This window comes from Seriola dumerili, unplaced genomic scaffold (assembly GCF_002260705.1).
Source record: "Seriola dumerili isolate Sdu_G_001 unplaced genomic scaffold, Sdu_1.0 BDQW01000149.1, whole genome shotgun sequence".
NCBI classification, from domain to species: Eukaryota; Metazoa; Chordata; class Actinopteri; order Carangiformes; family Carangidae; genus Seriola; species Seriola dumerili.
This window is the reverse complement of record NW_019174404.1, coordinates 13,998,666-14,012,457: the sequence shown is the minus strand read 5'-3', so window position 1 is coordinate 14,012,457 and position 13,792 is coordinate 13,998,666. Positions and strand designations below refer to the sequence as shown.

The window sequence follows — 13,792 nt, the reverse complement described above, 5'->3', positions numbered from 1 at the left end:
CAAAACTATTTGGATGGTTATAAATGACTGAAAGTGAGATTTTTTTTTTTTTTTTTTTTGGTAATTTGGATAACTGACCCTTTAACATTTCAGAGTTTTCTAGACTTTGACCTACACTGACCTATTGATTTCATGTCCAGAGGCTGCAGCACAAAAACAAACAGTCATATTCTCTGTGTTTAATATCTACACACTGGATATTCAGTAAAACAGAACAAACGCAATGCAAGGACCAAAACGGACCATGGACCATGTGTTTTGGTCCACACGCAAATTTCAAAATTGGCACCAACAAATGTGCAGGTATTTTGACCAGAAACCGAGTGTCAAATCAACAACAGGCAAAAGACAAGTAAGTGCGAGAAACTCAGATCATCCTCCAACCTGTTATACTGAAAAACACCCGTCCAGATGTGTTTATCAAGAACAGTAACAATAGTTTATATTTAACATGTCTGTGGTGATGCTGGGATTTAAAACAGGCAGTGATCCACTTGTGTAGATGTGTGTATGGCACATGGAGAACACAGAATGGATCAAAAACTCTGGCATGTACCTTCGAGCCGTGCTCACTGCTGTTGGGTTCACTGTTGTCGGGTGGTAGAGTTCAGTGAGCATCCAGTGTGTTTTGGCTTTGGTTTAACACTGAATATCGAGGGCAGCTAATTCGCTTTATTTCAGGCTTTGGAGATCTGATGACGTGTCTGCTCTACCCCGCAGACTTCTATGTGCTGTGCAAAAAAGCTGGAGATTTTCACACAGCAGCATCAACGCAAAGTAATCAGGACAGAAAGTGGAAGTGGAAACAGAGGTTTTCCACCACCACTGTTACGTTTTTTTTTTTTTTTTTTTTTAAATGCACAACTGGATCTGGTGATGTGACAGCAGGAGAAAGAGATGGAGCCCTCTGTGGCAAACTTAAGACGTCTTAATGGTATTCACTCAAATACAAAAGAAGGTCTGTGTATAATAAAACTTTGGTGAAATAAGCAGATGGGTGCCTAATAGGCAGCATGGACCATCACTTTAATGATACGTGAGCCGTAACTCATGGAAATGTGTACACAGTCACTTTCAATAGTGAAGCTACCATTGTAGTTGTGTTTAAAAAGTGATGAAGGTTGAAAAAGACACAGATGTGGTGGGATTCTGTTTGCCCTTATTTCTTCTTCGTCTGTTCATTTCTAGGAATTCTCTTCACCCCAAAGTGCAGTGTGTAGACTTTCCAGTAAGAAGGCACAAATTGAGGATATTTTAGCATAATGTTACGAGTTAAGTGGCAGCTACTACAACTAAAATATGGGGTGGGAAGGAAGAAATTAGATGACTTGTGTCTGGGTCAGATCATGGGACAGACGGCGAGATGATCAGAGTGTGTCGGGGAGGCTGTGCTCCCGTCCCGGTGGTCCCCAGGCCTGATCCACTGAGGCCGGCCTCTCTTTACAAGGCCGCAGCCAGAGATGTCCCGCCAGCTTTATGGCAGCCGAGAGTACATGAGAACCATGTTAGAGGCAATGTGATCCCTTCTACAGGCCTGTAGACTCCTGTCCTCATGCTGTCTTACAGCGCACTGAGACGCCCTCTCGCAGCAAGAACATAAGACTACACACACACACACACACACACACACACACATATATATATACACTACAAGACAGATCCTGCACCACCCAGATGACTGGCTGACATAGCAAAAAAAAAAAAAAAACAACAAAAAAAGAAAAAACAACGTAATTATTCTTTCCTCTTTTTAAAAGGTCCCACGCTGTGTGTCTGGATGAAAGCGGGGCTTTTCTAGTTCTGTAATCTCAGTTTCATGACCATCTCTTCAGCTGTCCACCTGAATGTTTCATCTTTGAAGTCACTAAGAACTTTCTTAACAACTTTATATGAGTCAGGTCAGCTTCTAAGCAGGACAGAGGGCAAACATCTATCATCGCCACCTGGCAATGAGGACATGAGTGTGTGTCACTATCCATGATTGCATAGTTCTTGCACTGCATTTGTTCGTCAATTGCTACGTGCATGAAGATTTTTTTCCAAAAAATATTATGTAAAATGTTTCATCAACTTGATGATAGCTACACAATTAAAAGAACATTTATTTGTCTAAATTCACAGCAGATCTTTGCATCTTTTAGGAGAACATTTTGCTGATTGTATATTGTGGCAAGTAAATCTACAAAGTGAAGAACAAAATTGACACATATTTCGAACCAACATTCGTCTACAGTATGGCTGGGAAAAAAAAAAGAGAAAAATCTTAGCTTCACTCACCTGCAGAGATAAATCCCTCCATCTTCTCCTGGAAGGGCTGGAGGTGTTCCTCTGACGAGTTAGCACAGACCTTGTGCACATCCTTCTCACAAGCTGGAAGAGAGGAGAGTTATGATAAATGACCCGAAAGGCAGAAACAAATTGGAAATGAAGGATTTGAAGTGGGAGGAAAAATACCACCAAAAGTGTAAAATGTAAAAGTCATTTAAGGATATCATTAAAAACTAAGAAAAGTAAAATAAAATTAAGTGAAATAAATGAGACACGATCACTTGAAACAAGCGTGACCTGTTTTAAAAATGTGAGAAATGATCATTACAATAAAAAAAGGATAAAATATGTAACTTTATTATCTTATTCCCAAAAAAAGAAAAAAAAACAGATTTTATTTGATATATTGTATATTGTTGTTATCTTCTCTTTCTGTAATTCTCTCCTTTCTTTTTTAAAGTGTATTGAGACATGATGTGGGACACACTCTGCTACTTAAATGAATAAAAAATGAGGACAGCAATTGGAGGAGACAAAAGTGGTTTTAACACAAGGGCTAAAAAAGGAAGTTTCAGTTAAAGTGTAAACACTGTGTGCTTTCAATTGGAATGTTAACATGACATTTCCTTTGTATTTTGGTTATGTAGTTCTTCTTTTTCCCCCTTGGTGCAGAGCATCCCATGGTTTACATATCAATAATACTTTTAAATGCGCCCCCCCCCCTCCCCCCGTCCACAATATGTCCAAATGTCCACTACAGCGGACAATAACGTTGTGTTGTATTGCAGTGTATTCAGCGCCGTCGGTAGATGTGAGTGCAGCAGATGTATTTGCTGTTTGTGGATTGGTTTTACTTTGCGGTGCCAAATGACCCAACTCCCACGAGCTCAGGGAAAACAGGCGTAACTGAGCGTGTTCCAGCCGAACCTTCCCCATTTCCTCTGCAACTGTAAGCCTGCGTTACTCTACACACAGACGCCTGGTGAAAGAAGTTTGCCACATTCCTCCAACCTGTAAGTCATTAATGGCTGCAATAAAAACCTTAACTTGCTTATGACTGCATAGCTAAATTGTTCTGCATCACAACAAGAGCATTAACAGGTCTGGCCGCTGTCTCACTTCACTGCGTCGCTGCTTTTAGATCTGAGTTTGGCTCTGACATGTTTGCATGTGGAGTCGCTGCACCTGCAGCTCGGTAAACTCACTCTATGGCATCTTTTATTTATTGGATGTCTTAATAAATCAGGAAACACGAGGCCTGAGCATTAAAAGTGAGGAATAACTACATACAGCCTCACAGTCTGGATTCCAGGACACTTTCTAAATTGAAGGATAGTGAGAACCAGCAGTTATCAAAATAAAAAACAGAAATCAGCAACCATACAAACATGACAACCAAAATATCCTGTTTGGAGAAACCATGTTTCCTTACCAGAAATCCCCCCAACTCAAAAGGACCCATTAAAACAGTGTTTAAAACAGCGAGTCTACAATTTAGAGGCGGCTCTCTTCCAAATGTGGTCCAGACAGCAAAGGCCGCAAGGAGGAAGCCCACAAAAACACAGCAGCTGTAAAGAATAAAAACTAAAAGCTCCGGTTTGAGACATTGTCTTGGAGTGATAATACATTCAGAAGTAGGATTCTCCTGTATCGGGCTGGACGCAAGGCCTTAACACTTAAGGACCTTGGCTAGAGAAATTTAAATTTTTTTTCTTGCCACAAATGAAACCAAAATGTGTTAATGGAGCAGTGAATGTTAAAATGGTTTAGTATCCTTTGCACAAACAGCCCCATAAATTTTGATGGGACAAACCAAGCGAAATCAGATTCAGGTAAAGAGAAAGTTGTTGCTCTATTATGTTTACATTGCCATCCATTTAAAGTATTTAAAAATATTCTTAAGTATTCTACTTTTGGAAAATTTTTGTAGAAGTTTTTACTAAATGTTTGTATTAAAGTAATTGTGTATTAATATTTCAATATTTTTTTTATTTTCTGTTTTGTGTATTCCTTAAAATTTGAGTGTAAGTAACAAGAGTGTAATTCTGACGTAGAATTCCTTTCACAGGCTTAGTCACATTTACATAAAAATGCAAGTCAAAATCATCATCAGTCCATGTATATCTCAAGAGGCCCTCTGACTTCTTAGAACCGTAATCTTAGATAGAAACTGAATCAGCTATAACTCTGTTACGGATATATGAAACTTCAATCTGCTGCATTGAACAACCTTTGTTACCACAGTAAATACTGTAATTGCATTATAATTTGTGTCAATAAAGAAGTTGTTGAATCAAATAATTTAAACAAAAAAAAAATTAAATAATAATAATAAGTAAATATGGAACTGACTCATCATAACTGAAATGCAAATATAGTATGAATAGTCATCATATAATTAATAAACTGTAACAAAATATATATCTATCTGCAATCAGAGACTGAATGGAAGTCAATCATGGTTTTGTCTTACTCATCATCAGAATTTATATTTTGACTAATCAGACCTGAACAATGCATCGAGGACTTATACTACAATTAGTAATAAAATATAAGAAATAAATTACCATTCTAAAATATATATACACACATTGACTTTCTAACTAGTCAGGTAACAAATTACAGAAACCTATAATAAACATTTTTAACTATGCAGTAAGTCATATGCTGTTATAAATTTTTTTTACTATTATTTTTATTACAAATATCTAATAATACAAACTTTATCACCCCTATTTGTTAACTGTTAAAATAGCTTGTCATACGTTTTGTCATGGGAACAATTCTGACCAGTAATTTCAGTATAACAGGATATCATGGAGTGGCTTTGGTATTTGTGATCAGCAAGAAACACAAACCTGATTGTTCATTTTACAGCAAGATTAGCTACAATGCCGTGACTCTGAGCTGCTGGTGGCACAGTTTGCACCATCAGACACTCTGTCCAGTCATGCAGCCACAGGGGACTAGTTTCCCAACACAGACAGACAGGATAATGATGGGAGACAGAGCTCTGATCACTAATGGCCTTCCACTATTACTACAAGGGGAAAACAGATGAGATTACAGGCAGTGGACTCAGCACCTTTAGAACTGGGGCGCTAAAGAGACATTATTCAAATGATTGAAAAAAGATCATTTGTGTATGGCTGTAAATCACTTGTTAAAGCAGTGTCTTGATGGACATTAATTGGACATGATTGATTGATAGGAGTTCGCTCTATCTATCTATCTATCTATCTTATATCTCTGAGGGAACACAGAAGACATCACATGTGAATGGGAGAGAGTCGACCGGCCTTTGCGTAATATGAGGGGGCGATGTTGGTGGTGGAGCAAACGGGAAGAAAAACAAACATGAGAACCAGGATTTACGCAGTGTGGTTTGCAAAATGGAAGACTTTCATGTCATTATGTACTGCAGTGAACGAGAGCCCCCCCCTGCAGCTACCAGGAAATCTCAGCACACCAAAACAATACACAACTGTGTGTGAGGATTGGAGAAGATGCTTGAACAGTGGATGGGGAACACCACAAAATGAGAGAACTGGCTGTTTGATGAATGTTTCTGTCTCGTAAATGTGGCCATGAGGCCAAGTTCACGATGAAGCATAAACGCTGAGCGAGCAAAGAAATGACAGCAACTACAGGGAGGAAGAGACAGAGAAACAAAGTGTACACAGGTGATTCCTTTTTTTTTTGTCTGCTGAACTGCAATCAGCTGGCAACTAATTCCTGTAGGTCAAATTATACAGTGAACCTCTCTGAATCCCCGTGGTAAACAACATTTTTACAATATATTTTATATTTCATCAGAGGTTAAACCAGTACAGTGCTCCCGCCCAGGCATATTATAGCTATTTATACCTGGAAAGTGAATTTTCTAACTGATCCCCCAATTATCTCCAGTCCCAGCAGACTGTCAGACGTGCAGCCCTCCTCTCTGTTGGGATGAAGTCTACTAATTCTGCTCTGTGAGGCCAGCCAGGAGACTACCTCAGCAGGAAAAGGTAAGACCTTCCCTCCACTTTCCACTCCTCATAAATCAAACCCTATTCCATCAAACTCAAAAACTTCTCCTCAGTCTTTGCTGGAGAATAAAGTGCTGACAGGCAGAGACAATAGGCAGAATTTAGAATATGAGGTGGAGCATTACCCTTGTTTAGTTTGAATGCAGAGAGCATCAAAGTCGAAGAATATCGACAGATCGTGATCAAAATTAAGAGGCGAACTTTCCAACCTTTCATCATTTGCAACCAAAGTTAACATTATTTTTGCCTTGTTTAGTCAGACGGGCAGTGACAGTGCTTCAGCCCGCTGACTTCACACATGGCCCTTCAAGCTGAGCCTCCGTCGTAAAACAGACCTCAGGGTAAAGGCCCTGCCTGAACCTGACATTAAAGGCCATTTAAAATCAGGACACTGTCTGATTTGCCACGGTGATGAATGCCTAACCTGGGCCAGGTCTTCTGTGAAACACTAAACTCCCCTGAGCAGCAAATGAGCTCTGACTGTTTCTTTTTATTTGATCCTATTTCATTCGGTAGCGTCCCTGCCTCTCTGTCAGGCCCAATTATGTGGCAGTTAAAGGGTTCTTTATGTAGGTCCTCACTGGTCTTAAAGCACTGATCTGGAAATGCAACTTCAAGTATGATAAGCAACTCCTCGTGATAAAGCCAAAGTTGTACAGGATTTCAAAGATAAACATAATCTTCGGTTTGGGTGCTGGTTTCCAAAACTAACTGCACCACTATACATGATCTGAGACATGCACAGAGTGGAATATACTATAAGTCTTTATGGGAGCTGAGAGTCCTACAGTAGGTTTAAGTCCCCGTGGCCTCCCACTCATCCCTCTCAGAGAGCACAGAGAGAGGTCATCACCCTCTCCCCAAACAGGAAGCCCCATCAAAAGAGGATCAAGTTTCTGCACAAGCCAGTGAAGGAGAGGGCAGCCAAGCGGCTGGGGACCCGCTCCTGAGCATCACTGTTGACTCGACGCTGCGCGCACACACGCATGCAGGAAAGTGCAGACAGTCATTTCGTTTGCGCTCGTGAGACTTTGTGTGAATTTAAATGCAGTACACCGATTTGTATGTTAGAGGCACCAATGAATCCACATAGAGAAATCCCGTCTGGAGGAGTGGGGGGTGAAGCTAGGAGAGATGAATTTCTGACTGCCAGCACCAAGTCTCCTGACCTTTGACCTGAGGCTGGAGGGCAAGACACAGCCAAGAGCTGCAGTCGCCACCTCAGGATCAGGTGAGGGGCAGACGGCCTCGCTTGCCTCAGTCAATTCAAAGTGTGATTCAGTGTTAGCTTCTCTGTGTCAGACACAATGTGGATGGAAGTGATCTGTGTTAGCGTTATAATTAAGACCAGTTGCTCTCTTTAGGCTGGTTTATAATAGCCAGGCATAAATATTTATTCCTGGCGGCTGGAGAGGATAAAAATGGCGGGAGTCATAGGTGGAGCTCACCAAACATCCAGAATCCAACGCTCACCCTGTGATGCTAATACCCCCGAGGACTACTGTGCCAGACTGTGCTGCAGCAGAGATCAAATACGAGGGCCCTTATGTTGCATTTATTGTCTTCAGCTCTTCCATTTTTCCTAATAAATGAGTGACAGCTTGAGGTGGGTCTGGGTACTTTAGTAGACTCTTTGTATTTTTCCCCCGGGTCAGAGAGGAGAGGGCTTTAACAGCGATCTAAAAAACGTAGGGGAGAGCTGTGGAGCATATCTAATTGCTTTCATATGCCGTATTATTGGTTGATTTAAATAACCACAGACACCAGGGGCACTGGGGGGCATCGCCTTTAACCTCCGCATGGCCCTGGCCAAGACTGACTGGCTGGATTGTTGCGTTACCGAGTGGCTCGGCGCCCGCGACACTTCAGAGAACTTCAGAACAGAACACCAAAAGTGTGTTTATCAGCCGGTTGTCACTCTGATCTTTTCTCAATGAGCTGGAATTTGCTTTTTTGGGTAAAGAAATGAAGATGCTTCTTCGTTGTGGTGTTACGACGACATGGATGTTAAGATACAATGTCTGGAAACTAAGAAATACTGCCTCAGGCCAAACCAAGGTCCTGAACACACCCACAACCCGCTCTGCTCAGGGTAGTAAGAGTGCACAGGATGTACATTTACATTTAAACCGCTCTGGTGAAAGACAGCAATGTATACAATTACACTGACTGATTCACAATGAAATTAAAATGACCTGAGCAAAGAAATACCGTCATACAGCACGTTATGTCCTACCCGATAGATCTCTCTTCAGCTTCCTGATGTCCTTGGTGATGTCTTCAAACTTAACCTGAGCAGCCTGGAACAAATCCTGAGGCTCTGGCAAAGGGAACACACTCTTCTCTGTACCGGCATGCTGAAACAAAAAATGTGAATGTGTTGAGAGGCAGACGTTTGAAGATTCTACCATTTTGTTCTTTTGTTTGGCATAACCTTACCTCGTCAAAGTTACGTAGGTAGTATAAAACCACATAATCCACCAGATTGATACGATTGTCCTGAGGAAGAAATAACTGACGTTATCCACCCATATATCACTGTCATTGTGTGAGTTTACTTAGCTAATATTAACAGGAAATTACGCCAATTTGGTAAGATTTTAAGTGTAAAGTTATAAGATGTGTTACCCTGCTCTTGACATCTTTTAGTTTGGGGAGGATCTCTAGTCCAAAGCCATCAGCTTGACCTCTTGTCCTGTTCCCTCCATTCATATAATTCCCAAAGGCCAGAACGAGACCCATTATATCCCGCAATCTGTCGCACTCTAGCAGCTCCTGACACACACACACACACAGACACACACACAGACACACACACACACACACACACACACACACAGACACAGACAGCACACAGACACAGACACATACACAGACACACACACACACACACACACACACACACACACACACACACACACACACACACACACACACACACACACACACACACACACAGACACAGACACACACACAGAGGTATTGAGTGAGTTAACTCACGTAACTTAATGACACTTTTCAGAAGCAGTTAATTCATGTGATGTTCTTACTTTGCTGACATTGGAGATAATCTCCACCTTGCGACGGATGGAAGAGATAGTATCGAGAAACACTGACTGGAAGATGATGCAGTGGGCCCGGCCCGCAAAATCAGGAATCTGGGACAGCTCATAGAGAAACCTGGAAAACAAAAGGGGAGGATGAGCAGAGGGAGGAGGATGGGGTGTGATGTGTTATGACAGAATTAAACAAAATGTCTAACAGGAAGAACTATTTCAGGGCCTTGGCAGGCCGAGCGTCCCCACGCAGGCCGGCTGAGTCAGTGTTGGTGTTCACAGGCAGGCAGCGGCAGCTGATAGTCATGAGCGGCGCTGCTCGGCTGGGTTTGAGAGGTCCACGGGGTCGGGTGGAGGGAAAGTGGCGAGCGGCGCACAGAGACTGATCAAAGGTAGCTCTGGCCTGATGCAGGACGACTTGTGTAAACAGTGCCGTGTCGGAGGGGAGCGGAGCGGTAACATCCTGTGTGATTAGGCCCTGCTGATGGAGGTAGACACTGAGTAGGGATGACTCAGGCAGCCTTAGTGACAGCTCTGGTCAAACATGGAAATAGGAAGGCCAGGCTGAGCGGCACCGCTGAGTCCAGGCCTCGTTAACCGGCCCGGACTACTTAACCCTGACAGGAACTACTGATGTTCATTAAAGTATATGTTTGCCCACGTACAGTTGTGGAAGATTATTTTAAGAATATAGATGTTGATTTTAGTTGGCCTCTTCCATAATATTCAGTACATAACATAAACTGTATGTATATAGTTTAATTTGTTTGACCAATAATTCATTCAATAATTAATTACTAATGATCATATATATTTTGTATTGCACAAATATGACCAAATGTGTTCTGTGAAATCTGAGAAACCGATACTAATTAATTACTAACTAATTTAGCTAATTTAACAGTTGCAATATCATGCACATCAATACAGACAGAACTAAACTCAATTCATCTCACCTTAATTTCTCTAATATATACAACACAGGTACATAAAATGTTGGAACTCATGGTGGAAGTGATCTTACTGTTCAGGTTTGTCCAACAGTTTGATTTCATCTTCTTTGGACTTCTCATAATGTCTCATTATCTTGTCCATCTCGTCAGTGGTTGCCCTCTGTCAAGAGTCACAACACACAGTCCACAATCAAGGCTGACACTGGTAAATATGTTTAGTAAAATAACGACACACATTAGAAATCTAGATGCTAAATAACAAAAATGATTTGCACTGATAAAAAACCACACACTCAGTAGCAATCAAAGCTTTTATCTCCTTTCTTTTAAAGCCTCATCCACCTCACTACTTTACTCACTATAATGCCACCCAGACTTCTCCTTCATACTTACATTTTCATATAAAGCCTCAATGGTCTCCAAGTCCACCACAGAGTTGTCCACAGTAAGAACCGCTGGAACAGTAAAGATTTTCATTATAAACAGTCAGTCTTATAAATGGATAAGATCTTGGCCAAAGCATGCTGCCTTTCAAGTGCTGCCAGTACTTGAAGAACAAACTTGTTTTCCTGTCTTGGGGATGTAAACTCATGACAGTACTCATGCCCTGTAATTTTGTTAAACACTGGCTAATAGAACATTATATTTGTGGTAAACTGTATGTAAGACATATTATATATTGTAGCAGAATTAAATAGTAGTGGCCAAACCAGAAAATATTTGACAAAAAAAAATCAGGGGGCTACTTGCTTCTGCGCAAGACCTGCACCAAAAACCAAAACACATCAGTTAATTACCATGTAGAATTATACAACTAATTTGAAATATTAGCTTGAGGTGGTGAAGCTGGAAGTGTGGCCAGGCTGTGGGGGCAGAGATATGTGGGGCAGACTGGGCTTCAGACCAAGATGGGCGAAACATGCCTCTCCTTCCCCCTGAAGAAAGCAGATGAATCCCCCTCACTGTGGCTCAAAACAGAAAGCTTAAAATTGCTTAACCGCTCCGACCACATTTAGAACCATCACAGCCGACTGTAATTATTTTTAGAGAGAGGTGAGCAGAGCGAGAAACAGAGAACGCAGGAGGAGAGAATGAAAGAGAGAGAGAGAGAGAGAGAGAGAGAGAGAGGGAGAGAGAGAGAGAGAGAGAGAAGGGTATATAAATGCTGGCAGAGACCATGATTTAGACACTTTCACCTACAGGCTGCATGTTTGTTTAGCTTTACTCAAACACTAAAAACCGAAGCGCGCTTGGAAGGCAGAATGCAGAGGACACCACAAAGAGAGAAAGTGACTCCTGTTCTGTGTCTGAGAGGTGTCACAGGTTTACAGCTTAGTGAGGGAGGAGGGGAGGAGAAGACGATGGAGGGGGTTGGTGGCTCCAGTGCTCCTGGATCAGCTGACAGTTGCCTGGCTGGTGTCAGCCGAGCAGGGCTGCACGCTACCTACTGTTCTTAAACCAGTCACTCAATGTGACAAACCATCACTGTCACCAAGACCAAGCTAATTTCAGGATCCCAAAACCAAGAAGAACTGATGCAGTGACAACCACACATTTTAGCTAGGCGTACCTAATAAACTGACAACTGAAAAATGTAACTTTTGCTAAATAACAGCCACCGCATGACAGTAAAGGGTAAAATGTAGTGTAACAGTAGCACAAGTAGAGAATGGTCAAAGTCACTTACTGACTACAGTCACCTGCACAGCAAAATCAAGATTTAAGCTTGCTAACACTGACAATACATTAGCTTCATAGCATGTGCATTGACATGAAACTGGCTAACTTGCTAAATAGCAAACCACTATAGCCACAAGTGACAATTATGTGATGATGGTAAATGGGAAAACTTTACTGGTGTTACAAGGTCAGCTACACAGTAAGTAGCTATTGTTTGCTAACATTAGCCACCATAACTAGTGGTCATACCAGACCAAGTAAGACTGTAGTAAATAAAAATAAAAAGATTTCTTATAATTCTTACAATTAAATTTTTGCTGAAGAAGGTGTTATTGCTTCCTTCTTGCTTTATTGTTTCTCTTATCATGTTAAGTTAAATCCATCCATCCATTAGCTATTAGCTTATCTTTAAAGTGTTGTGGGTGGACTGGATATGGAGCCAATCCCAGCTGACATTGGACGAGGGCGATGCACACCCTGGATAGGTCGCCAGTGTATCACAGGGCTGACATATAGAGACAAAACAACCATTCATAACTATGGGCATTTTAGGATTGCCAATTAACCTAATTGGATTGGGGGAGGAAGCAGGAGTACCAGAAGAGAACCCCCAGGGCCCGGGTTTGAGCCCAAAACCTTCTTGGTGTGAGTAACTACTGCACCACCGTGCAGCCCAGATCATGATTTTGTTAATTTTTTTTTCATTCATTTGCTTATTTTTTTAGGATCACAAGGAGGCTGGAGCCAATTTTTTTTTTTTTATTTAGAAAAAATTCATGGTATAAACACTAGAATGTAGAAAAAGTTTCAAGTAGAAAAACAAACAAACACACAAAAAAGTGCAGTTTTCGGTATCAGCACTACAAGTATCATGTATCGTACAGGCAAATGTAACAATTTGAACAACAACACCGCACTAGTCTTTTCAATCTCATTGCTCCCGGCTAACAAGGTAATACTTTGCATTCTGGTTCCCAGCTGTTCCTGTTGCAGAGAAGCTGTCAATGTGGTCCCAATGTCTGGATCACAGAGAACGCTGGAGGTCCATTTCCTACATCTTATTAGAGTGGATTATTCAGTCCCTCAGCCATGCAGCCGTCAATCACACACCAAAGGGGGGCCTGCTCCACTGTGCACAGGAGCACTCTGATCCGAGGGGAGCCGGATATCTCTCCACACCGACAGATCAAAGCCTGCCTGCCAACCGCCTTACACCCTCTCCTTCCACTTTTCACTCATCGGCTTTGGTGTGGAAGGGCGTGTGTGGTGTGTGAACATGTGTATGTGTGTTTGTGTGCGTGTGGTGAGGTGGTGTGTGGGGGAGAGCCTCCCTTTGCCCTTGAACCATGGTGGCCCTTGAGGTCCCCCCCAGTCACTCCGGCGGGTGCAGCTGACCCCCTCTCTCCCTTAACCAGAGTGCTGCCTTCTCTGCTCCCCTCCTTCCCGCTCTCTCTCCCTCCCTAGTAGCTCTAATTACATTACATGTCCCATGTCCTTTTAATTTGGCAACAAAGGGGAGGCAAGCAGGCGAGGCAAAGGACTAGAACCCTTAGAAGTGCTTATTAAGGTGCTGTCCTTCATTGTCAAATTCAAGTTGTCCATTTCACATTCACCTCCCATTAAGGCGCAAGGAAGCAGCCTCACGCTGGGTGTGATCAGGCCTTTTTACCAAACCACCTCTACAAACTGACAATCAAGTGAAGAAAAAAAAGTCTAAACAGAATGGGTGTCCTGGTGCTGTGTGCTGTTTGGCTTGTGTTTGAGGTGGTTTTATGTGGTAGGGCAGTGTCTGCTAACTGCAGAA

At 42.0% G+C, this 13,792-nt stretch overlaps 1 protein-coding gene across 1 annotated transcript in view; it reads right to left on the bottom strand.

Annotated features, from left to right (window-relative positions):
- The window catches only part of LOC111225984 (formin-like), a 38,890-nt gene that overhangs the window by 10,481 nt on the left and 14,617 nt on the right, over nucleotides 1–13,792 (bottom strand). The window contains exons 8-14 of the mRNA XM_022751055.1: nucleotides 10,702–10,763; nucleotides 10,380–10,468; nucleotides 9,350–9,479; nucleotides 8,928–9,074; nucleotides 8,739–8,798; nucleotides 8,536–8,656; nucleotides 2,278–2,370 (exon numbers count right to left, since the gene is read on the bottom strand). Coding sequence (XP_022606776.1) covers nucleotides 2,278–2,370; nucleotides 8,536–8,656; nucleotides 8,739–8,798; nucleotides 8,928–9,074; nucleotides 9,350–9,479; nucleotides 10,380–10,468; nucleotides 10,702–10,763 — 702 coding nt within the window. The remainder of the gene's footprint in view (nucleotides 1–2,277; nucleotides 2,371–8,535; nucleotides 8,657–8,738; nucleotides 8,799–8,927; nucleotides 9,075–9,349; nucleotides 9,480–10,379; nucleotides 10,469–10,701; nucleotides 10,764–13,792) is intronic.